Below are 26,480 nucleotides of genomic sequence, written 5' to 3' on the forward strand. Positions count from 1 at the left end.
GTTGATGATCAGCGTGGCAGATGTGTTGCTACCTACCCTCACCACCTGGGGGGCCCCTTCAGGAAGTCCGGGATCCAGTTGCAAAGGGAGGTGTTTAGTTCCAGGATCCTTAGCTTAGTGATAAGCTTTGAGGGTACTATGGTGTTGAACGCTGAGGTGTAGTCAATGAATAGCATTCTCACATAAGTGTTCCTTTTGTCCAGGTGGGAAAGGGCAGTGTCCACACTGTGCAATAGAGATTGCATCATCTGGGGATCTGTTTGGGCGGTGTGCAAATTAGAGTGAGTCTTGGGTTTCTGGGATAATGGTGTTGATGTTAGCCATTACCAACCTTTCAAAGCACTTCATGGCTACGGACATGAGTGCTACGGGTCTGTAGTCATTTAGGCAGGTTGCCTTTGTGTTCTTGGGCACAGGGACTATGGTGGTCTGCTTTAAACATGTTGGTATTACAGACTCAATCAGGGACATGTTGAACATGTTAGTGAAGACACCTGCCAGTTGGTCAGCACATGCCCAGAGCACACGTCCTGGTAATCCGTCTGGCCCCGCAGCCTTGTGTATGTTGACCTGTTTAAAGGTCAGCTACGGAGAGCGTGATCACACAGTTGTCCGGAACAGCTGATGCTTGCCTCGAAGTGAGCATAGAAGTAATTTATCTCGTCTGGTAGGCTTGTGTCACTGGGAAGCTTGCGGCTGTGCTTCCCTTTGTAGTCTGTAATAGTTTGCAAGCCCTGCCACATAAGACGAGCATCGGAGCCAGTGTAGTATGATTCAATCTTAGCCCTGTATTGACATTTTGCCTGTTTGATGGTTCGTCGCAGGGCATAGCAGGATTTCTTATAAGCTTCCGGGTTAGAGTCCTGCACCTTGAAAGCGGCAGCTCTACCCTTTAGCTCAGTGCGAATGTTGCCTGTAATCCATGGCTTCTGGTTGGGGTATGTAGTCACTGTGGGGAAGACATCCTCGATGCACTTATTGATAAAGCCAGTGACTGATGTGGTGTACTCCTCAATGCCATCGGAAGAATCCCGGAACATGTTCCAGTCTGTGATAGCAAAACAGTCCTGTAGTTTAGCATTTGCTTCATCTGACCACTTTGTATGGGATATGCATGGTATACATTGTCCAACTAAATGCTTGCTTGCGGGTTCTTTCCCCGACAATGCAGGGAAAAGAACCTGCAAGCAACAATACGAACATAGATGGGACCACTGACAGTGTTCTGTACCCCACAATGAATTCCCTCGCTACGTTGTCATAATCCCAAATTTGACCCTATGTTTGTTTTCTTTATGTCAACGTTACAACGCTATCGACTTACCTTGAATGGTATGCAAGGTGCACGTCTCTATGTTCATCTATGTTCAGCTCTCTCTATATATATCTAGAATCTAGCTTACTAACACAAATGGACAAGATAAGTTCATTGGTCCTAAATATAAATGACATGAGTTGTTATGAATGCTCGTGGCAGCAACTTGTTACTCCACTCTAATTGGCCTCGTTTATTTCCTGTTGACGAGTGTCACAGTAAATGTGGTCCCACGTGTTTAATTGAGGAAGCGATGTTTGAAATCTCCTTCCTGGTTATAATGAGATAGAAGGCCCAAAATCGAGCCTGGTTAAACGAGACTGAATGATGCGCTCACATTAGCGCCTGGGTACCAATGCCCTTCAGCACATTTATCTTGGCCCCTTAAGTTAGTAATAGCTGTGAAATATACATATTTAGGAAAAGTCAGGGAAGGAGCAGGGCGTTGCAATTTTCAGAGGACATTTATTAAAATTGTTTTACTAAATCAAACGTCAGTGGCTGTAGTCCTATGGCAGTTCTAGTGTTAACCAGGCTACCTAACAAACAGGGCCCAAACAGCTATCAACGGAAACCGTGTGCAGGCAAGTCAAGAACCAAGCCACTTGAATTGGTCTGAATCTGAATAAAAGTTCAACAGTGGCACAATGTGCGCTGTTATCTAATAAAAAATGGGACAAAATACAACCCTTTTGGGGGAAATGTTAATTTTTTTTCTCAGTGACATTTCTTTCACCACAACTGTCGGTCTCATGGTAATTAACTGTTAATTAACAAACACATTTTGCATCTTCTGGCTTCCACAAATAGCCTACAAGCCATTTTTAATTCATTCATATTCATTCATTCATAATAAATCCATTATTTATTTTAGACAGGTTTAAAGAAGCATGATCTGAAGAAAATAAATCAAATCAAATCAAATGTTATTTGTCACATACACATGGTTAGCAGATGTTAATGCGAGTGTAGCGAAATGCTTGTGCTTCTAGTTCCGACAATGCAGTAATAACCAACAAGTAATCTAGCTAACAATTCCAAAACTACTACCTTATAGACACAAGTGTAAGGGGATAAAGAATGTGTACATAAAGATATATGAATGAGTGATGGTACAGAGCGGCATAGGCAAGATACAGTAGATGGTATTGAGTACAGTATATACATATGAGATGAGTATGTAAACAAAGTGGCATAGTTAAAGTGGCTAGTGATACATGTATTACATAAAGATGCAGTAGATGATATAGAGTACAGTATATACGTATACATATGAGATTAATAATGTAGGGTATGTAAACATTATATTAGGTAGCATTGTTTAAAGTGGCTAGTGATATATTTTACATCATTTCCCATCAATTCCCATTATTAAAGTGGCTGGAGTTGAGTCAGTGTGTTGGCAGCAGCCACTCAATGTTAGTGGTGGCTGTTTAACAGTCTGATGGCCTTGAGATAGAAGCTGTTTTTCAGTCTCTCGGTCCCAGCTTTGATGCACCTGTACTGACCTCGCCTTCTGGATGATAGCGGGGTGAACAGGCAGTGGCTCGGGTGGTTGTTGTCCTTGATGATCTTTATGGCCTTCCTGTGACATCGTGTGGTGTAGGTGTCCTGGAGGGCAGGTAGTTTGCCCCTGGTGTTGCGTTGTGCAGACCTCACTACCCTCTGGAGAGCCTTACGGTTGTGGGCGGAGCAGTTGCCGTGCCAGGCGGTGATACAGCCCGACAGGATGCTCTCGATTGTGCATCTGTAGAAGTTTGTGAGTGCATACCCTGAGTTGTCCTTATGTGGCTATGCCAAATGGCTGTGGGCTTCACTAGCTGGTTTAGCAGACAAGTTTTGCTTAGAATTCCGTGACATTATTTTATATAATTTTATAGTATGAAGAATACAATTGAACAAAGCTGAATGAAATATATTTTCTCAACGGTTTGAGGGAGTGCGCACATGCGACTATTCTGTGTTGAGCGGTTAACGAAAGAAATAGGTACTCCTATATGCTGAATTTAGAGTTATTAATGTAACTTTAAGTTGTTCTGTAAACGTTGGGCTATATGTTTGGATTTTTAATACACTGTAAGGCTGTATGATGAGACTAATGATGATTTTGAAAAAAAAGTCACTTGAAAGGCATGAGCTCTGCTTTGTTATTTTTGTGCAGGCTGTACACACTCCAATAGTCACTCATTCACAATTTGATAAGCACTTGATAATGCGTCAAATTTCACGGCGGCATCCCCAGGCCGTAATGCACCCTTAAAAAAATCCATGTCTTTTGCGGCCCGGAGTGCTGCGTTGTGCCCTTCTCCCTGAGTGTGCTGTACAATCCGAAGTGCCTCTCACTCACATGACTCTCTGTCACGTGATTGGGTCTTTCTCACAGGCTACAGGTGAAGACAGACACATCGGGGATGCAACTTCACACGTCCTTATCCAATTCCGAGGTGCATATTGAAGATATTGGAAGAACTGTCCACATTTACTTTTCGTCAGCCAAGAAGATGAGTAGACCTAACGAACAGCAAAAGCACTAGCCTATGTCAATTTACTATCCCCCATAGTACAAAAGTTGACCTATTCTATTCTGTGAAATAAATAGATCCCAAATTAATACAACCACTAACATCAAAACCTTTTTTATGCAACGTGGCTGACACAACAGATCAGAATGTTTAGCCTAAAATGTTGATAAACTATTAGACTATTTCTTCACATTATAAGCACAGCAATGCGCACATGGTAGTAGGCTATAAGCGCAAATGTTCCATTAGTGAAAAAGATCATTATGAAAAGTGACCGCAATTGATATGCTTAATTTTAAGCAGTTATTTTCCACTTTGGGCTAGGCTATATGAGGTGTGCGAAAAATAATGCATTGTTTCTTATGCTGGGCATTATAAGTGATAATATATAGTATAGTGATAGGCTAATGTTGTTACTGATCAGACTATCCTTGATTTAGTCTAGTCTTTACATATACTAAATAATATACACTACTGTTCAAAAGTTCTGTTTCTTAGCAATTCTTAGCCATTTCTCGCCTTCATTTCTCAGGAATAGACTGACGAGTTTCAGAAGAAAATCCTTTGTTTCTGGCCATTTTAAGCCTGTAATCAAACCCACAAATGCTGATGCTCCAGATACTCAACTGGTCTAAGGAAGGCCAGTTTTATTGCTTCTTTAATCAGAAAAACAGTTATAATTTCAAAAGGGTTTTCTAATGATCAATTAGCCTTTTAAAATGATAAAGTTGGATTAGCTAACACAACGTGCCATTGGAACACAGGAGTGATGGTTGCTGATAATGGGCCTCTGTACGCCTATGTAGATATTCCGTTAACAATCAGCCATTTCCAGCTACAATAGTCATTTACAACATTAACCTGTTACACTGTATTTCTGAACAATTTGGTGTTATTTGAATGGAACATTTTGCTTTTCTTTCAAAAACAAGGACATTTCCAAGTGACCCCAACATTTTTGAACGGTAGTGTATATGTGTGACATTTGTTTTAATTTAGAATGGACCATTATCATGCATCTGTATCACCCGGGGCAGCAGGAACAAATACAGTACGTGTCATCTATGCACTTTAAATAGCGAATGGAGGACGCTTTTTCCCCCCCATGGTTTATTTTCATGCCAGCCAGGTAGGCTATACTTCTGTTGTAAATATAAGCAATGTGCTTAATATTAGGAACGTTGAGAAATAAATATAGTAGGCCTAGCCTATAGAAAAGCTGATGGGATCCTCCTCTTTTTATTTGAGGCCATCACTCTATTTTCTCTCTTTAATTAAATAGCCTATAGAGATGTTGCGCAACATGAGATCATGTGTTTGATTAGATTTTCAAATACATTTGCATTGATGTCAGAGTGATTAGAGGGACAATAGAGTGCTGTGTACCAGGCAGTTAGCAAGTTTGATAGGCTACTAATGACCAGCAGCAGCATCAGAGCTTGGAGAAGCCTAATTATCGTGACTAAAATGGTCATGTGGAATTTGACTGCCTTCATGACTCGTGACTGTCGGTGTGCCGGTAATACGGTCACTGCAACCGCCCTGACCACAACACTGTGGTAAACTAATTTACCATGTTCAACTGAATGATGATTTTAGGTTTTCCTGTGTCAAAATCCTCAACCCAAAGTAAAAGTAAATGTGATAAAACGCACCTGTTACTTTAGCACAAACCTGCCCCCCCCCCACATCCACTATAAGCTTTTCCAATCTCCCCCTTTTCAGACTCTGGTGTGACAGTCATTAGCATTCACCACCCCTCTCCCTCCCCCTTCTCCCATTCTCTCCCATTCTCTCCCTTCTCTCTCTCTCTGTCCTCCCCTCCACTGTGTGTGAGAGAGTTAGAGAGAAGCTTATCGCCTGGCAACCACAATTAAAGTACAACAACTCACTCGGTGGCAGCCACCGTTCTGAGCAGGCACCTCGGTGTGACAGCACACTCCGACTGTAGAGAGGGAAGACGAGAGAAGAGAGAGGGAGAGAGGAGGGAGGGAAAGCGAGAAAGAGTTGGACAGGTGAATAACGCTGCCGGTGATTTGACTGCATCAAAGTGGAAGAGAGCTGCCGTTGGAAGAAGAGAGTGAGGGTTGAGGCTGGGAGAGAGCAAACGAGAGAAGGAGTGAGGGAGGAGGGAGAGCAAAGTGAAGAGTGGCGGGGGAAGGAATTATTTGACTGTGGCTGGCATTGGACGCGACAGGTATGTGTCTGCCGAGAGTCGGGTTGCAATGTGAAGGTATGCAGAAGATATGGGGAAGCTGTGTGTATTTGTGTGGTTCTTTTGACAAATTCAGGGAGGTTGTGGTTTAGCGTTGGCATGACAGGATTTCACAGCACCTGGTGCACAGGTATGCAAGCAAGCAGAGTCAGTACACACACACACAAACACACACACACACACACACACAGACACTGCACTATTTTTCATCAATTACCCTTTGTCTTTGTCCTTTTTGAAAAGAACATGCTTGTTTTGATAGTGCACTTACAGGCCAATGTTTGCATAAATGCCTTTACCACTGTTAAAAGCCCAATTGTTTTTCCTGTGTCTTTCCCCACCTGTTCTACACCTGACATATGTCGACCTTAAAGTACTATTTTAGAGGCTGACACCTGTCAATTCTCCAGGCAAACTATCCATTAAAAGAGCTATAGAGGTGTGTGTGTGTGTGAGTGCCTGTGTAAAATGGACAGTTAGACACTCTTGTTCCCTCGGCATGGATGCTTGCCATGGCTCCTTTGGGGTTTTTAAGTGCCACAACTCTCAGCCGTGTAATTGGCTGTAGGGAGAGAGGGCTGCAGGAAATGAAGCTCGTGTGCGGAGGTGGCAGTCAGGGCACTGAGTGAAGCACTGTGGAGGGACCGTCCGAAATGAACACTTGTAGTCCTCACTGTTGCTATTGTCCATTTGATGTGAGCCATTGTAATATAGATGTATAGCATGATGGTTTTAGCATATATTATTTTTTTAAACCTTTATTTAACTAGGCAAGTTAGTTAAGAACAAATTCTTATTTACAATGGTGGCATACCCCGGCCAAACCCTCCCCTAACCCGGACGACGCTGGGACAATTCTGCGCCGCCCTATGGGACTCCCGATCACGGCCGGGGGTGATACAGTCCGGGATCGAACCAGGGTCTGTAGTGACGCCTCTAGCACTGCGGTGCCGTGCCTTAGACAGCTGCACCACTCGGGAGTAAGTTGGGATGATGCTTTTATCTTACTGACCTACTTTTATCTTAGACCCTTAAGTGACTTACTGTTAAAACGTATGCGTCGTGCCTTCAGAGAGTATTCACACCCCTCGACTTTTCCCACATTTTGTTTTGTTGCGGCTTGAATTTAAAATGGATTTTTAAACATGTATTCTGTGTTACGGGCCTACACACAATACGCCATAATGTCAAAGTGTATTAATATGTTTACAGTATATATGTTTTTTTGTATTAATAAAAATGAAACGCTGAAATGACTTGAGTCAATAAGTATTCAACCCCTTTGTCATGGCAAGCCTAAATAAGTTCAGGAGTAAAAATGTGCTTAACAAGTGTGCAGTAATGATGATTGTTGAATCACTGAATGACTACATGATTGTTGAATGACTACCTCAACTCTGTACACCACACATACAATTATCTGTAAGGTCCCGCAGTCGAGCAGTGAATTTCATACACAGATTCAACCTCAAAGACCAGGGAGGTTTTCCAATGCCTCGCAAAGAAGTGCACCTATTGGTAGATGGGTAAAAAAAAAATCAACAAAAATACAGACATTGACTAGTGAAGTTATTAATTACAAAGATACAGGTGTCCTTCCTAACTCAGTTGCCGGACAGGAAGGACACCGTTCAGGGATATCACCATGATGCCAATGGTGACATAAAAACTGAGGATGGATCAACAACATTGTAGTTACTTCACAACAAAAAATATTACAAAACACACATTCTGTTTGCAATAAGGCACTAAAGTAAAACTGCAAAAACTGTTGCAAAGAAATTAACTTCATGTGCTGAATATAAAGTGTTATGATTGGGGCAAATCCAACACTTTTCCAGCATGGTGGTGGCTGCATCATGGTATGGGTATGCTTGTCATCAGTAAGCACTAGGCAGTTTTTTAGGATAAAAATAAACAGAATAGAGCTAAGCACAGGCAAAATCCTAGAGGAAAACCTGTTTCAGCCTGCTTTCCAACAGTCACTGGGAGACAAATTGAACTTGCAGCAGGAGAATAACCTAAAACACAAGCCAAATATACACTGGAGTTGCTTACCAAGACAACATTGAATGTGGGCTATTTACAGATTTGACTTAAATCGTCTTGAAAATCATTATCAAGACTTGAAAATGGCTGTCTAGCAATAATCAACAACCAACAGAGAGCTTGAGTAATTATTTTAAGAATAATATGCAAATATTGTACAATCCAGGTTTGCAAAGCTCTTAGACGGAAAGGGGATACCTATTCAGTTGCACAACTGACTGCATTCAACTGAAATGTCTTCTGCATTCAACCAAACCCCTCAAAATCAGGCTGCCTTAATCGACTTCCACATCACCGGCACCCGGAGAACAGTTGTTGTGGGGGATAACTACCTTGCTCAAGGGTAGAACGGCAGAGTTTTCCACCTCAGAGATTCAAACAAGTAAACCTTTGGTTACTGTCCCAATGCTTTAACCGCTAGGCTACCTGCCGGCCTCCGCTACCTGCCAAAGGAGATTTTAACATGTATTGACTAAGGGGGTTGAATACTTATGTAATCAAGATATATTCGTGTTTTATTTTTATTTTATTTTTTAAAATAAATGTTCAATTTTTTTCTTCCACTTTGACATTACGGAGTATTTTGTTTAGGTCGTTGAGAAAACATTACAATTAAATCCATGTTAATGTAACGGATGTCTTCGGGAGAAAGAGAGGAGAACCAAAGCGCAGCAAGTGTTCATGATGATTTTAATTAAAGAAAGCACTGAACACGGAATCAAAACAATAAAACGATGACGGGAATTTACAAAAACCGAAACAGTACCGTGTGGCGACAAACACTCACACGGAAACAAACACCCACAAACCAACATTGAAACCCAGGCTACCTAAGTATGTTTCTCAATCGGAGACAACTAACGACACCTGCCTCTGATTGAGAACCACACTAGGCCGAACACAAAAACCAACATAGAAAAACAAACATAGACTGCCCACCCCAACTCACGCCCTGACCATACTAAAACAAAGAATCAAACAACAGAACTATGGTCAGAACGTGACAGTTAATCCCACCTTGTAACACAACAAAATGTGGAAAGGTGTGAATACATTCTGAAGGCACTGTATGTGAATGCGGGAATTGAACACGAAACTCTGGTGTTGCAAGCCCATGCTCCAATCCTCTGCATTCCGATGTATAGTAGAGGTAAATACATGTATACATATTTCAAGTACACTTACATTTCATAAGTACAATTTACAAACATTTACATTTAACCCCACTAGCTCTCCAGGACCATGGGTTTCCACCTGCTCTCCGCAGAGATGTCCTGGCTGGGTGTACTGACAAGGAGTGAGGGGGTGGTGGGGGTGGATAAGGTCATCATGATTGCATGGGGGACTTCTCCCTACTGCGTAGGCACTGGGATGAAAAGCTCCATAAAAAGACTGAATGGTCTCTCAATGGTCAAAATGTCACTGTGGCCGACTCAGAAGTGTGAACACACACACGCATGCACGCGCACGTGCGCGGGGCATTCCCCGGTCAGACAGGGATCACACTTTTTGACCCCACACTCTTTAGCACACAAAACAGATATACAATGTGCTATTGCGTTTGACTATTTAGCATACATTTATCATACACTGACTGACAGAACTCTATAATTTGCAATCAACACTAACGAATGTACCAACAGCAGAGTGAAAGATAATGTCTCCCCACATCCAAGAGCTTCTATTGCATTATAATTATATTGCATTATATTGAATTCTATTTAAATTATAATGCCCGAGAAGCGGGTGTTTGGAGGATATATTGTCACGGGTGTTGTTAGACCCGGCAAACCGTGCTAATATCTCCTCCAAACACCGTCTTCGAGAGCATTATCACTTTTATACAACGGGTTACCTACATATTCAAAAAATGATTGACATATTTACATAATCGTTGTTTTGATGAATTTATTCATACTATTTCATCCTTCCACAAGATACAGTCCCGACACAAATCTAGCGTTGCTAGAGACATGACCCAGTCGTTCAGTCTTTTTGTTCTGTATCTATGGACGCGACCCAGTCGTTCGTTCTAAATGTTCCATTGCCATACTGGTTGGCAATGTTCTTATCCCTTGCTTGCTAGCTAACCAACAATGGCTAACTTACAATCACGTCAAAATGCAGCCTGAATAACAGCCAAGTAGCTGGATTTGCATTTGTTTAAGCTGTTTTCTAGTGACATTTATTTGGATACATCCATAGCAATCAGCTAATGAGGCGCAATTTCGCCTGGCATAGAAAATGTGCTCACTCGTCAGGGCACTGTTGTTTAGAGGAGCTAGCCAACGACGCAGCTACAGTAACAGAATCACTTCAAACTGAAGCTGGAAAGACTGCAAATTAGCTGCCTTTCATTTGACTTTTTTTCAATTGGCATTTGTTTGTATATATCTATAAAAATGATGGCAGCTGAATCATGATTTTGACTGGCTGAGAAATGCTGCCTGCCTGTCTGTCTCAGCCCAACTCGGTCATTACTATAGGACAGCAGGAGATCGAATTTGAATATTGAAACAATGTTGCAAATGTCGGAGAGACAAACAGCAAGGTTTATACAATTATCAGCTATTGAAAACGAAAAGTTAGTCTAATAGAAATGTGAGATAACGTCTAGAAGATTTTTATAGTAGAGATCAAGTTTATAAATTGCCTGGCTGGGTTGATGAGACAGTGGATTGCGCAGACAGATGGAACAGAGTAAATAGGCATTTTAACGTCATAGATATAGCTGGTGGCAACCTGTGGAATAGACACTGGCTGGAATGAGGTTTTAACCAATCAGCATTCAGGATTAGACCCATCTGTTGCATAATGCATTCCCTTGCAGTCTAATAAATTATATTACAACAGTGATTGACAGGGCCTGCTTATCCCACCCATTGTGTGGGTTCAGATGCTCCTCTTACCCCTCTGGGGGTGCAGAGGCCTGGGGTGATACCCCCTATGGTGTGAAGACAGATTTACCTCAGCATAAATTTTTAAAAAATCAAAGTGCAAAATGCAAAAAGATGATTGTGCTGGTGTCTTCTAAAAGTGTCTCAGCCTGGAGCTAGTTATGGACAAGCTGTGTCTGTCTTCCTCCCTCTGCCTGTGTCTCCCAGAGCTCTCCTGGAGCTGTGGACAGTAGGGGGGCTTCCATGTGTGTGTGTGTATGCTTGTATGTATGTGTGTGTGTGTGTGTGTTGTTGTTTTTATATGTCCCCTGTTGTGAGAGAGATTAAACGACGTGAGGGGAATTAGGACTCTTTTTGGACTGTTGTTGAAAGCCCATGTCAGTGTGGTAGCTTCTCTGTCAGTGAACATTTGGAAGCTCTTATGGCTTCTACTGTGCAATTTGCACTAGACATTGATCTAGGATCAGGACACAAAAGGGACCTCGGATCAGTATCTGGGGACATCATCTTCTTGCTCCAGGTTAATGAACTTGGCTGTAGGCTTCGTTTGCACCCAGTGCCACTCCTCCGGGATCTTCGCATCGTAGAAAGGGCGGGAGCGACACAGGTTGTGATTTGCATCCCCATTTGCTCAAATGTCTGTCAATCACCCTGTCATGAATGAGCTTGCACTGGCCTGGTAGTATTTCCCATAATGAGGCGCATTCGAAGTCATTAGTCTATTTAAGTTCACGACACTATGACGTATCTGGAAAAAGTATACCCAAACGCGCTTCAACTCATCTTACAAAACAAAAAGGGGATCCGGTGCTCGACTGAGGGACTTGAAAATCAAGTCAAGACTATGATGTATCTGTTTGACTCTTTGACATTTTCGAAAACAAATGCCTAGTAACTTAATCCAGCTGCATTTCGAAGTAAAATAACAAACCAAACTACCTGAATGACATGCTTACATATGGGATGGCTGGTAGCTTAGCGGTTAACACCGTTGGGCCGCTAACCAAAAGGTCACTCGTTCTAATGTTTCAGCTACAAGGCTTGTCAAGGGTGTTAACCATATAAACCTATTTACACAGTGATCTGTGTGTGTTTGTATTCTCTGTCTTCGAATTACACTTCATTGACACAGGTTGGGATTACAGAATTGCACTTGGTTGGAGTTTGCGTTTTGCAGTGAGGACGTTTCTTTGAATCTAATGGGAAAATCTGCAGAGGAATCCATCTTGACTGCTGACCCCAGTAGGTATCCTTTTTAGGACTGGTCTATGGTGCTCAAATGTTTCTCTGTTTTCTCTCTCTTTCACAGAGTCTGGGGTCAGCAGACAGGAAAGAGTTCCAACAAAAGAAGTAAGTCTCTCTTTCTTTCATTTTTTTATGTATTTCTCCTTGTCCCACTCCTGCCCTTCCTCTGTTTTATTCTTCAGTCGTTTGTGTTCAGAGTCCTTTTCATTTATACCTGCTTTAACCAGTTGGATAAACTGCTAGATCACCACCTACTGTTGCTTTCTAACACAAAGCTTCTCAGAGTAATAGTGCTGATCTAGGATCAGGTCCCCACTGTCCATATAATCTTATTCATTGTGATCTAAAAGGCCAAACTGATCCTAGATCACCACTCCTACTCTGAGACGCTTTGTGAATAAGGCCCCTGGCCGCCTTGAGGAATCTGACCTGGCTCTGAATCAGGTTCTGGAGAAAAGATGTTAATTCGCTAATTCGGTTTTAACCTGACCAGTAATCCCTCCTAATCTCATACAGATTATAAATAACAGTAAGTGAATTATTATGATAATTCGCCAGTCGCCAGCAGGTTCGGCGCGTCACTGTTTTGATTGACAATAAGCTATTTGAGTTAATTGCCTGTTATTTGCGCCCGCGTGTTCGATGTCATTTCACACAAATTATTTTCTCCCCGGATTTCAAAACAAAACCATGGCAGCTTTTATAATGTCTCTCACCTGTTTACATGGAGACCGATGGATTTGATCACTCAAAGCATGATTATTAGATGTCCTTCAATGCCGATGTGAGTGAAGAGCAATTCATCTCATTCTCTCTGCTTCAAGGGAATTAACTTGATTTCTGTCACAATTTCAGAAACCATGTTTCCATCCAGCCATTTTTAATGCGAGTAAAGTACCTGTTAGATGAAAAGAAACTCATGACAGTATAATTGTCTGTAAACTTTCTAAATGTCAACAGAAAAAAAAACACGCTCGATGGGTGGATAATCTTTTCCGTCAGTGAAATAGATCGTGCAACAAATGGCAGTTGATGAGAAAGGAGGCATTTCAAATGGTTGAGAGAATTCAAAATGGCCACCGCTGCTATCATCAGATCAAGTTCATAAAATGGGATGTTGTCGCATTCAATTTTAGAGACAACGAGCAGGATCTCGTAGGTTTTTGCTTTGTGACATCAGTTGAACATTTGTAGCTCCTGTTCAATGTCAAGTTGCTACTCGGCATTGAAACTCTGCTGAGGACTATGGCATAGTAGAATGTTGTCACACATGTTCCCATCAACCTAACTCCCCACTGGCTTACATGTAACGGTCGGTTCTTTTTCTCTCATCTCTCTTTTTCAAAAGATACATTAGGGCCTTGTGAGTATGAGTGCGTGGGCATCAATGTGTTCCCCTAAGTTCCCCCCCCCCTAGGTAAAAGACTGGTGGCATTGCCACAGAGTACCATGCTCATACATTTGAATTGCGCTCGGGCGGTTTCATAGCAACAGGCTTTCTCGCTCGCTGAACATGTGTGTTGTGACCGCTACATTCCTCCATTTCCAACTCGGACCAAACAATCGTTGGAGAATGTGCCACTTAGATGTCTATTGAACAGTTGTTCTCAGATTCTTTGGGTTATGGTTGGGTGGTTTGAGTTTAAATGTCCCCGGCATTTCAAAGGTAATTCCAAACTATTATATGAAGCCATGTAATCGCTTGAATTGAGCAGGTAAGGCTGGGAGTTTGAAATTGTGACCTCGCTAGTGTTATGCAAAGTTTTGTGATAAGGGGCGTTGTCGTTGCTCTTAACTAAATGATCTGTAGGTCTTCTATGATGTTAGTCTGGGATGATTCATACTGTATCTTTTAATGTTTGGATGCCTCCTCCAGAAGACTGACTTTTACACACACACACACACATTTGTGCACGTACTGTACATGCACACACACAAGTCTGCACGGACACTCACGTACGCTTGCATGCATTTCACATCTCGCACGCCAGTGGAGGCAGCTGAGGGGAGAACGGCTCATAATAATGGCCGGAATGGAATGGCAACTCCTGAAAACCATGTGTTTGATGTATTTGATACCATTCCACTGATTCCGCTCCGGTCATTACCATGAGCCCGTTCTCTCCAATCAAGGTGCCACCAACCTCCTGTGTCGCACACACACACACACACACACACACACACACACACACACACACACACACACACACACACACACACACACACACTGCATGTGCCATGTGGGCAGTCTTGGTGGGCAGTCACTCCATAATGTGGCTTGCCTCGCCACGGTTGCCTGGAGACAAGCAGCATTCTCCATGGCCAAGCGGAGCTGTCATGTGAAGTCATGTGACACGAGTCTCAGAATAGAGGAGTTTGGTGAGGGGTAATGATGTGTAACCTCCTAAAGTAGGCTGTAAACAAAAAGACTGAAAAGAGAGGGTGAGAGAAAATTCTGAAACAAACACATCACACACTCCTCTCTCTCTCTCTCTCTCTCTCTCTCTCGCTCCCTCTCTCTCTCTCTCTCTCTTGCTCCCTCTCTCTCTCTCTCTCGCTCCCTCTCTCTCTCTCTCTCTCTCTCTCTCTCTCTCTCTCTCTATCTCTCTCTTTCTCTCTCTCTCTCTCTCTCTCTCTCTCTCTCTCTCTCTCTCTCTCTCGCTCCCTCTCTCTCTCTCTCTCTCTCTCTCTCTCTCGCTCCCTCTCTCTCTCTTGCTCCCTCTCGCTCCCTCTCTCTCTCTCTCTCTCTCTCTCTCGCGCTCCTTCTCTCTCTCGCTCCCTCTCTCTCTCTCTCTCTTTACGTTACCCATATGGAAATCATTAATAACCTGAAACACTAGAACTATGTGCAGACACCCAGTCTTCTACGGCCATCCATATTACCCATCTTATATTCTCTTCCCCCATAAGTCCCAGAGGTGGATCGAGCAGGGCTTAGTGCAGTGAGTGAGGGTATGTGTGTGTTTTACATAAGTGAGGGGGCAGACAGTGCAGGAAGGAAGAGATGCGGTTGGAGGAGCCGATAGCGCGACGGACGACTGGTGCAGGGAATTTAAGGAACGGATGTCAGGGAGAAAGACCCTTGATTAGCCTAATTTATTCAGAGGAGAAGGCCCGTGTAATTGTTCTCAGATGGGGGGGGGGGTTAAGTTAGAGGTGAGGGCGAAGGGTCGGAAGAGAGGTGGATGGAGGAGCTGAGAAGGTTTGTCTCACTCTTGTGCACCCAACTCTTATTTGACGGTCATCCCGTGACCTCACAGATGTTAACTTTTATTGGCGTCTCACTTACGTCTCAATATTGTTTCATTAGTCAGGTTTCCATTGACCCAGGTTTACTCAACAAGAGCAATGACGCAACAAACAAACAAACAACGTGTGTAATAACAATAGCAGCTATAGGAGAAATGTTCGAAAGATCGACAACATTTTTACCTCTTCGTCAGGGGTGGATTTTTCGTTTGTCAAACTTTATTACAAATGATGATGGAAACTGTGTTTTTCAAATAAATGATAATGTCATGTCATAAAGTATCTATAAATCTCCACTCCACGTGTAATTCTAAATGGCTAATGAGTGTTGAATTTTGCCTGAATTGCTTCGCCTTGGCTTTTTTTGGTTGGCTGAAGTTTCACCATCCAATTATTTCAGATTTACAGTACTAGAGTAGTTTCACCACCAAGACATGGACTGCGGTGATAGGTTGGCACATAAGCATGATTAGAATATGGCAAATATGGGCCTCACGAGTGTTGCAGTGGTCTAAGACACTGCATCGCAGTGCTAGCTGCATTACTACAGATCCTGGTTCAATACCGGGCTGTGTCGCAGCCAGCCGCGACCGGGAGACCCATGAGGCGACGCACAATTGGCCCAGCATTGTCCGGGCTAGGGGAAGGTTTGGCCGGCCGGGATGTCCTTGTCCCATCGCACTCTAGCGACTCTTGTGGTGGGCCGGGCGCTTCCGGGTTAAGTGGGCATTGTAGGAAGAAGCAGTGTTGCTTGGCGGAGTTGTGTTTCGGGGGACGCACGGCTCTCGACCTTCGCCTCTTGCAAGTCCGTACGGGAGTTGCAGCGATGAGACAAGACTGTAACTACCAATTGGGGAGAAAAAAGGATAAAAATATAAAATGAATGAAAGAATATGGCAAATATGAGTAAATTCTTGAATTCTATCCATGCTGGCTTTTGCGGGCTACCTGAGATGAAACAGATACTGTAGGTGGGAGGGTATACCGGCTTTCGCCAATGTATTAATGCGCAATTTGCCTAAATGGATCATGGAAACACTTCAACCACTTCGTTTTTATTTTATTTTTAAATAATTGTGACAGCATTACGTCCAGCTGTTTTTATCGACAAAAGACAGTTCGATAGAAACGCACTGTAGCGACAATTGTCACATCTATTTTCCATGCAAGCGTTCTAAATGTCACAAAAAAAAATCACAAAAATCCACTGGACAAGTTAATGGAAACATAGCTTCAGTCTTCTCACACTCATCTAGCTATTTCACAAGGTTTGAAAACATATTTCTCACCTCATTACTCATTCTCGTCTTACGCTCCCTCTTTGTCTTTCCACGGGGTGAGAATAGGAGGGTGACTCAGTCGTTTTACAGCCGCTCGCCCCGAGGACAAGGACTTTCCCCGGCAACAATCAGAGCCAGAGACCCCTTGGCTCTGGCAGAGTTCCACCTCTAAATTGACGGTAATCTGAGTTAACCCAGAACTAAAGTCTCACGTAATTGGTCAGACGCTCGATGAAGTCCATACATGTTAAGAGAGGAGAGAGAACGAGGCTCGGAACCGCAATGAAAAGCTGCACCCTCTCTCTTTGCAAGTTAAAGGGCAAGTCTATGGGCCAAATGTCCCCTCCCCTTCTTAAATTCGAAAGATGCTAACACCTGCGAAATTGTGATTTGTCCAAAGCACCTGAACTAATGCTGCTCATAATCTCACGTATACAGTTGTATCATGACAGGTCTACGGTACCGTTTATGTAGACTGTCCACAAGAGATTAAAGGCCCAGTGCAGTCAAAATTCATGTTTCTCTGTGTTTTATATCATATTTTCCATCAGCTGATGAAACTAACAATGTAAAAGTGTTTTTTTTTTTTTAGTTGCTGGTTGAAAATACAATCTTCACAGGACCTTCTAATCAGCGGATTGGAATAGCTTTGCACAGTTTTCAGTGTCCCCCTCCCAATTCAGACCACTCCTAGACAGTCCTAGCAAAATTCTTGCTTTTTTGCTAAAAAGCTACTTTTGCCCATTTTCATCTATTAAAGTAAGGTACTTCATTTTTACCCAGAAATGATTTGATATTGAGATAAAAAAAATAAAAAAATGCATTGGACCTTTTAAGTCGACTGTGACATCAGTGCTGGGAAACGCTTCCTGGAACTGTATCCTCAGTGCACAGTCCTTATTAACACTACTGAGACTGTAGAGGGAGAGGAGGAGAGAAGGAGAGCTCCAGCACTGGCCCCAGAACCCAGTGTTTAGGTGGTCTGCCGCTTCATTCCCCAGTAGCCTTTCGTTAGTAGGAATGCGCCTCCAAAACATTCCTTGGAAATAGGGGCCGGAGAGGAGAGAGAGAAAAAGACAACTTAGACTTGGGGAGACAGCTAATGGAGTCTGAGGGTTCCCCTGTCTGCAGAAATATGAAACATAGTCTTACATTTTCTCCGTTTTTTTTTCTCTTGGGTTTTGAAAATGCTGTGTAAACATATATTGCGAATATTTACAGTAGCAGTGGTGGAGGGAGCAGACGGGCCAAGGAGATTGCTGGCTCCCAGGGTTTCTCTCTCTCTGTGTGTGTGTGTGTGTGTGTGTGTGTGTGTGTGTGTGTGTGCGTCGTGGACGTATTTAACTATACTTGTGGAGACCAGAAGTCCCCACAAGAATAGTAAACAAACAAGGTCAAATGCTATTTCTAGGGGGTTTAGGGTTAAGGTTACAATTAGTGTTAGGGCTAGAATTAGGATAAGAGTTAGTCTTAGAGCTAGGGTTAGGTTTAGGGTTAGGGTTTAAGGAAATAGGGTTTTGAAAGAGACCAAATTGTATGTCCCCACAAGGTTAGCTGCGCAAGACTGCGTGTGTGTGTGTAGTGCATGTGTTTGCATAAGTGAGTGCGTGTGTTTATGTGTGTCTGTGCGTGTGTGTATGTGTGTGTGAGTGGCTTGTTGTAAAGCGCCGTACAGCGGCTGTCTTTGATGTGGGTTTGGCTGCAGTGCAGCTCTGATGGTTCAGAACTTCCCAAGCACGAGCGATGATGCCAAAGCGTTTCGCAGGCAGAGACGCCGATTGTTTTGGGAAGGCACCCCGGCCATAATTGTGTGTGTGTGTGTGTGTGTGTGTGTGTGTGTGTGTGTGTGTCCTTAGTTTTGTGTGTTTTTACAGGGGGATTCTGTGAAGCATGGCCTTTTCCATTATGGCCCTTTGAATCATAGACACATACACATATGCAGTACACACACACACACACACACACACACGCACGCGCGCGCACGCACGCGCACACACACACACACACACACACACACACACACACACACACACACACACGGAGCGAGAGCAACCCAGCTTAACGAACTGATTTTCAGGAGAGTTTGTTACGAACATGTTGGACAGCGTATGCTTCCATTACAAGCAAATCGCTGGCGTTTGAAGCACCATACTTCAAAACATGAACTGGTGGTGTTAAAAACATGGAGGCGAGCTGCCTGTTCCCCTCTAACAGTAAACACCATCGTAGAGCTGCCTGTTCCCCTCTAACAGTAAACACCATCGTAGAGCTGCCTGTTCCCCTCTAACAGTAAACACCATCGTAGAGCTGCTTCCATCAATTGCTATCTGAGCCTTTATAGATGGATGGGGGAACAATATGGCTGCCTTTCAAGTGGCTGATGTGTGAATGTGCCCAGAGCCCCAAAACTACTGCTTCCTGCTGGGGAGGAGAGAGGAGGAAAAGAAAGAGGGGACGATAAGAAACAGGGAATGGGGGAAATGGGGAGAAGATAGGGGGGAGAGTGGAGGAGGAAAAAGATGGGACAGGGAGATGGGGAGAAGAGGGGAGGAGAACAGGGAGAGAACAGGGAGGGGGGCGGGCTAAGGAAACACCTGACTCTTTGAAGGAGTTTCTTAGGTTAAGAGAAGGAAACAAAGTGTGTGACTGTTTGATAGGAAAGCTATGGAATGGGAGCAACATCTGTGTGTCTGTATGTGCGTGGCTGCATACGTTTGCATGTGTGTTTGTGCGTTTGTGTCTGTGTGTGTGCAACAACAAAAAAATGACCGCTCTTCATCAGAGCATTAGGGAGGCGACCGCCATAAGCACTCCTAAGCACCCGACAGACCCTTTCTCGCACGCCTAACAGATTAGATCACACACACACGGATGAAATCGGACTTTCAGATGTCGCTTCGAATAAAACACCTCCGACTGACCCCCCTTCCCGCTCTGAGGTCCCCCGCGGTACCAGTCAGTATTCAACGTCCATCTATGTCTGGGGACGTCGGGAGATGATGTGGAAACCGACCAATAGGCAGTGAGCTCTGTTACCTACAAGTAGGTTGAATTTTTTTGAAAGGTGTTGGGGATGGTGGAGGGGCGTAAACATTGGCCTTTGGTGTCAATGGTTGCACGTTCGAATCCAGCAATAGAAAGTTGTTTTTGAGATTTTGGTTTTAGGACTAAACCCAAACCGTAACCCTTACCTTAACTAGAGTTAATACCTCAACTTTAGATTTCGGAGTTAATCCCTAAATTTAACCACAACCATCAAAATGTGGAGTTAATGCCTACACTTAATCATAAACACTTTGAAATTTGATGTTTGAAAAAACTTTGACATTTGAGTTTGACAAACATGTATACATCTAATTCTGACATGAGACTGTGAGAGCTAGTTGGAACGAACACACACACACACACACACACACACACACACACACACACACACACACACACACACACACACACACACACACACACACACACACACACACACACACACACACACACACACACACACTTCCCTTTGAGTCTCCTGTCTCATTTATCTTTTCATGATGTAATCCATAGTTTCAGCAGGGTGTCAGCTCAGAACCACTGAAGACCAGGCATATGCCAGCCACACAATGGGAGCTCTCTCTCTCTCACACACACACACACACACACACACACACACACACACACACACACACACGCACACACACACGTTATGTGAGTTTGGTTGTATGCATCTGTGTTTGTGATTTACCTCCCTTAGTTCCACATATGAGAAGCGAATATCTTTTCGTTTGTGTCAGTGCAACTCCAATATCTCCCTTTTCTTTACTTACACACGCACACGCACACTCACTCCTCTCCTGGGTCTCCTCCAGCCTCCCTCTCCTCTCCAGCACAAATAATCTCTGCAGTCTGCAGACTTGACCCTGATTGGAATCTTGACGCCGCTTTCAATTGTGGGCTTGGGAAAAGTGTCCTGTCTGCCTGCCTGCTGTAGTGTGCGAGCCACGCTCAGCCCGTAAACAGCATACCAGAGGGCCTCCGCAAGCCCACCCTCTCCCCCTTATACACATGAAACCAGCGAGTCTGTAAGCAAGGAAGGAGGCAGACAGGGAGCACACACACACACATTCACCTCATCTCCATCATTCCTTCAACCCTTACGCCCCCTCTCCATACCTCCTTCGCCCCCTCACACCCTTACTCCCCCGGCCAAGGAGTCCGCAGACAGACAGGCAGACTGGGAAGGCCCCTAGTGTTTTTTTGTTGGGGTTCGCTTAGTTCTCCCTCTGTTCTAAAAGAGGACAGCTGTTGCCTTGTAAAACCTTTCTCGTGTTTGTTACAATGTATAATGTGTTGAATGCTCTGCATAAGGAGATGTTGGAGAAATGTTGGCCATTTGTGATGGTCAATTGTAGCAGTATAAATCAGGCGTTGTTCGGTCCGCCCCTGGTCTCCGGATGTATTTGTCATTGTAAAATGTTCAGAGTGGCATTAATGGCGCAGAGAGTATTTCAAGGATTTCAGGTAGGACCAAGAAAAGACAAGAATCCAAATTGTCTAGGCGTTTTTCTCTAAGGAGAGAATAGTCCGACTGTCAACCCAGCAAACCAAAATTGGTTCTGTGAACGTCCCAGAACATTCATTAGGTTGTCCCAAAAGTTCTACTAACACAACAACTGTCCCGTTGTTCTGGTGAGTATACAATGTTTGTATAAGACATTCGTCTGATGTTGCAAGAATGTTCCCAGAAAACATTTTGTTGTTACACTACCTGGAAACCTAATAAGAACATTTAGGGAATGTTCTGTGGTGGATGTTGCAGATGTTACGCACAACATTTTAGTGAGTGTTAGGAGAACATTGCATGGATTTAAACCATTTTGATATCAAATATATTATTTGAATGTTATCCTCCTAATACGTATTGTACTGAAGGTTAAGTAACAGGTTTCTTTGTTTTGGTGTTATTTATATCACGCCCACATGCCCATAGCTGACAGCACCAAAGTAACCATAAATCCAGAGCGCAGTAGCATTTAACCCGGTCGTAATGCCCAGCACACCGACTATGGTTAATTAGGTTTGACTTTGGATATGCCTAGGGAACTAGTCAGCGACCCTCTGTAAATTGCACAATGTACATGGGACAATACAACAAAAATGTCAAACCAACTATAAATTGTAGAAATTCATTCACGATTTTTGAAAGCATTTTATGAGAAAACTAAAAGATGTTCAACTTGAAAATATTGTCCAATTTACATTGTGTACTATATTGGCATTCCCTAACTGGCCCCACAGATAGGCTATCCAGAGTCAAAACACAGTTGCACAATGGCAAGCTAAAGCTATATTGGAAAATAAGTTGACTAGCTTGCTGGCTAGCCTACTGTAGGCTACTTCCAGACACAAGACCTGGTAAGACGGTTTCGAGTGATCTAGAAGGGTGTGTGACTGTAACTGTGTACTGTTTTGGCAGAGTGAATGTACAAACGCTTCCCACATGCGAACACACACACATAGACACACACACACACAAGAGACACCCACATTAAAGCACGCCTCCAAGACCCAAATCTCGTTCTCAGTTGCATTTACTAATGAGGAGGGTTGAAATGGGGACTAAATCAGGCTGTTCATCACCCCTTTAATGGGCATGTTAGCTAATTTCCTGGGAATGTTCCCGGGTTGCGGGGAAAAGTTTGAACTCCAAGATGTCCTTCTGTACGACATCTGTAAGGTACAAAAGCATGGCCTCTGCAAGCATACAGGCTACATGGGCGATTCCAGCGTTATGGATGTTACATTTGTATGCAAAATCACAACTTTAATGTCTCACAGAATAGACAAAGAACATATCAATTGCACTTTTGATGTGGGCAACTATGAATGGTAACCTTGTGGGGAGTTTATACCCCAAAAAGTAGGCTTCTGAAGATTGGCAAGTTGGAATAATAAAGAAAATTAGAGGCATTATAGATGTTACATGAAAGCTTTTTGGAGAAACTGAACATATTAGCAAAGTGAGTTTGTGTGTCTTAGGTCAAAACATGGATAGCCATTTTGAAGGAAAGGCTTGGCTTGACATCATAACGCTGATATAGGATACTGACAATAAATAGATAAACCAATTATAGGCCGTGTAAAACCTTGACGAAAGTTAGCTTTGTCGAGAAAGTTTCAAGACGATCGAGGCATGTTTTTCAAAATCTTTTCCTGAAAAACTTTGTGTGTGTGTGTGTGTGTGTGTGTGTGTGTTATCCCAATTTCACACATAAATGCAGGAAGTGAACTGACTCCTAATGGAAGTGAATCCCCATTAAAAATGAATGGCACTTTCATTGGCAGGTCATCTAATGTCCTCAGGTTCAGGTTATCAGTTTTCACATGAAAGACACATCAAAGGCAATAGAATGAAAGAAAGGTCAATTTATACCAATGATTTATATATACACTAGATGACTGACAAAGGGGTGCTGTTTTTAAGTCACAGCGCCTCCATCTTGGCATTCTCCCACCGTTGTAAAAAAATATTTTGCAAGCTATAGAAATGCATTTATTCATGTAATTTCTTAATGCCACATTTATTCAATTACACACACCTCAAAGGTGTAATATGCAGACATCGCTCTGTCATTTCCTGGTTGGTAAAATTCGAATAGTTTACCTAATTTCAGTTGATCAGTTAATGTGACAAGACAAGCAATGTATAGTGAAGAGAATCATTGCACCATCTAAAAGGCTGTGAAATATATTTTCAATAACCAAAAATATGTTATTTTCAGCTGTCTGAAGCTGGTGTACAAAACCGAAGGTAAAAGAACTAGAAGCATAGAAATAGTGCACATAGAACAGATCTACCGCTTCTTAGCACCTCGCGGCAACAAGCAGAACAGAGCACTTACTGTAAATACAAATGAGATTAGTGTGATTGTAAGCGATAACGCTAAGGATTTCCACAACAAGGATTACCCCACTACATCAGATCTTCATTGACAAATCATGGTTTACTGTATGTGTGATAGTTAAGAGAGTTTGCATTCCATTCCTAACCTCAATATGCCACCGCCCAGCACTCGTAACAAAAATCTGAGGAGGACAAAAAAATCTAGGAGGACTATGTTTCTGCTGAAAATGTATGAGAGACTCTTGCCCAACAAAGGACTTTCTATGACGAAATGCTAAACACTTCCGATCTTTTATACAGATTGTTTTAGATTCTGAAAACAACCGGATTGATACGCTAGTCAGGGAAGTACAAGACCCAAAGACCAGTTTGCAATTCTCCCAAAAATACATTGATGAGATTTAAAATTAACGGGACAAAAGGTCCACGAAATGTTTGATTGCCTTGAGAAACTGGATTCCATGGAGAATCAATGCAGGCGCAGCAACATTGTAATTGCGGGAATCACGTCTGATCATGGGGCTGAAACGTGTGCTGACACCTTAGCGCAAAGTGTGCGAGTTGTTGACAAACAATCTGAAGCTGGACTCAAAAAAAACATTGAAATCGAATTCAGAAGAGATGCTGAAAGACCACAGTCGGTGGTGGTCAAACTGCTGAGGTTCGAGGACAAGCAGCTAATCCTCTCCAAGGCCAGAACATTCCTGAAGAACACTCCTGTATACATAAGATGAGGACTTCTTCGACAGACTTCGTAAGAAGAGAGCGAAACTGCTCCCAGCTACGAGGGAGGCCAGTGCCCTGGGTGAATACGCTGTCATCAGCTATGATCACCCTGTAGTGAGGCCCAGAGATGATGAGAAATCACAGAGAGATCACCAGGCCGTCGCGGACAGTGATCATAAAAGCATGGCTCAGTATGCTGATGTTCCATGTCATTCTCAGTGATTTGTGTCGGTCACTTCCTTTCATCGTGACTGATATCTACAGCGTTAGCTCTTAATCATGTCTGACAAATTGCTGCTAATTTCTTCCCAATAATGGTATGATTGTGTACGCAATCTAGGTGTATTGAACCATTGTCCATTTAATCATCTCAGTGATGAAGAGCTTCATCTAGGTGGAATATAATATCTAATGCTACAAATTCCATTGACCAATGTGAGATTGATTTGATAAGAGAAAATGACTCCCATAGTAATGCTTTTCTATCTGGAAGTGATCCTGACCTAAATTGTTTTCCCGGAATAAAGCAACGTCTTTTGTCAAACTGTAAGTGTTATCTTGAGAAGGATTTCCTTTTGGACATCAACCAGAAAAATACATTTAGACATAATGCTTTATCTCTTTTGCGTATAAACGCTTGTAGTTTGCCTAAAAACGCTGATAACCTTATCCGTGGATTATCTACCAGTAATTGCAGTTTTTCTTTTCTTGGAGATACAGAGACATGGTTGCATAAAGATAATGTAGAGGTTTACCATATTGATAACTGTAATCATGTCTACAGGTATAGGGAAGGCCGAACCGGTGGAGGAGTCTCCTTGTACATTAAGGAGGACATAGGATTCTCGCAAAGAAATGATATTGAAGATATATTTTTCCCCTCTGGAGAAAATACGTTTGTGGAAACCAGTGATAATATAATAACATTCAACCTCCGCTTGGCCAACGCACTTGCTATAGTAACCAGGGAGGGGAAGAACTGTTATTTCATGGGAGACTTCAATATTACAATCATAAACTCTGTCATTCATGATCTTACTAAAGTATTTTTGAATAGCATGTATTCACATTGTTTTTATCCTGTGATTTTCACATCGAAACAAAAAACTCAGCAACCTTGATTGATAACACATTTACACATTGTTTTTTCGAAGGAATTATTTTCTGCTATCCTTCGCATGGATATTTCTGATAATTTTCCCATATCCCTAATGTCATCGACGTCAGTAAGGAGACAGGTTGATGGCATCAATCAATCCTTTTAAGAATCCGATACAGGATACAGGAAGTTTATTGGAATGAGAGTTAGAGGCTGATGATCCTCAGCACACAGTTTTTCCATTTAAAATAAGAAAACCCTGGCTGGCCAATGGTATTATTAAATCCCTTTCTTTTGAAGAACAAATTCTACAAAAAGTTTATCTTTCAAACCCTATTCCATTCAACCATGTAAGATTCAAAACGTATAGAAACAAATGATTATGAACAACCCAAAAAGTCTACTAGGACAGCGAACTCTCAAAGCATAAGAACAAAATGAGAGCTCTATGGGGCACTATCAATGAATCTAAAAAAACATCGTGTTTATTATTTGGTCCAAAGAAAATGAAAATACAATGCAGATTATATAGGGGTCCATATTGATGATATTCCTGTTGATCGTGCCTGTACAACCCGCTTTCTTGTCGTTCTGATTGATGATGGACTGTCATGGAAAGCACACCTAAAGACAATGGCCGATTAGATATCTCCTAAACAGAAGCACCGTTCTCAGTCGCTTATTACGCAATGATGATTCCCATTCATCATTTCCTGTAACATGATATGGGCCAGCACACACCATACCAAACTGCTACTAACCTGCAGAAACGCTTTGTAAGAGCAATATCATCTGCCGGTTTCAGAAACCATTCAGCGCCACTTTAAAAAAATTAATTGGACTAAATATTTATCAAAGTAATTATTTTCAAGTTGCTCAAATTTGTTTACGGCACTTTAAATCACTTTTGCGCTCTTTCTTCAAACACTATTTTACAGCCACATGTGGATTCCATAACTACCCAACAAGAAACAGAAACAACAGCTAC

General features: G+C 42.6%; 1 protein-coding gene across 7 annotated transcripts in view; it reads left to right on the forward strand.

Moving 5' to 3' along the window:
• Nucleotides 1-26,480, forward strand: part of ankfn1b (ankyrin repeat and fibronectin type III domain containing 1b) — a 278,599-nt gene that overhangs the window by 184,385 nt on the left and 67,734 nt on the right. For 6 of the 7 annotated variants that reach the window (XM_090202223.1, XM_090202225.1, XM_090202224.1 and 3 more), the window contains exon 5: nt 12,308-12,348. In XM_090202223.1, the coding sequence (XP_090058349.1) occupies nt 12,308-12,348 (41 nt within the window). Of the gene's footprint in view, nt 1-5,727; nt 6,035-12,307; nt 12,349-26,480 lie in introns of those variants that run through there. The other variant, XM_090202228.1, reaches the window with a different exon arrangement.

The sequence above is a fragment of the Oncorhynchus mykiss genome, chromosome 16 (genome assembly GCF_057628025.1).
Source record: "Oncorhynchus mykiss isolate SJ-2025 chromosome 16, ASM5762802v1, whole genome shotgun sequence".
NCBI classification, from domain to species: domain Eukaryota; kingdom Metazoa; phylum Chordata; class Actinopteri; order Salmoniformes; family Salmonidae; genus Oncorhynchus; species Oncorhynchus mykiss.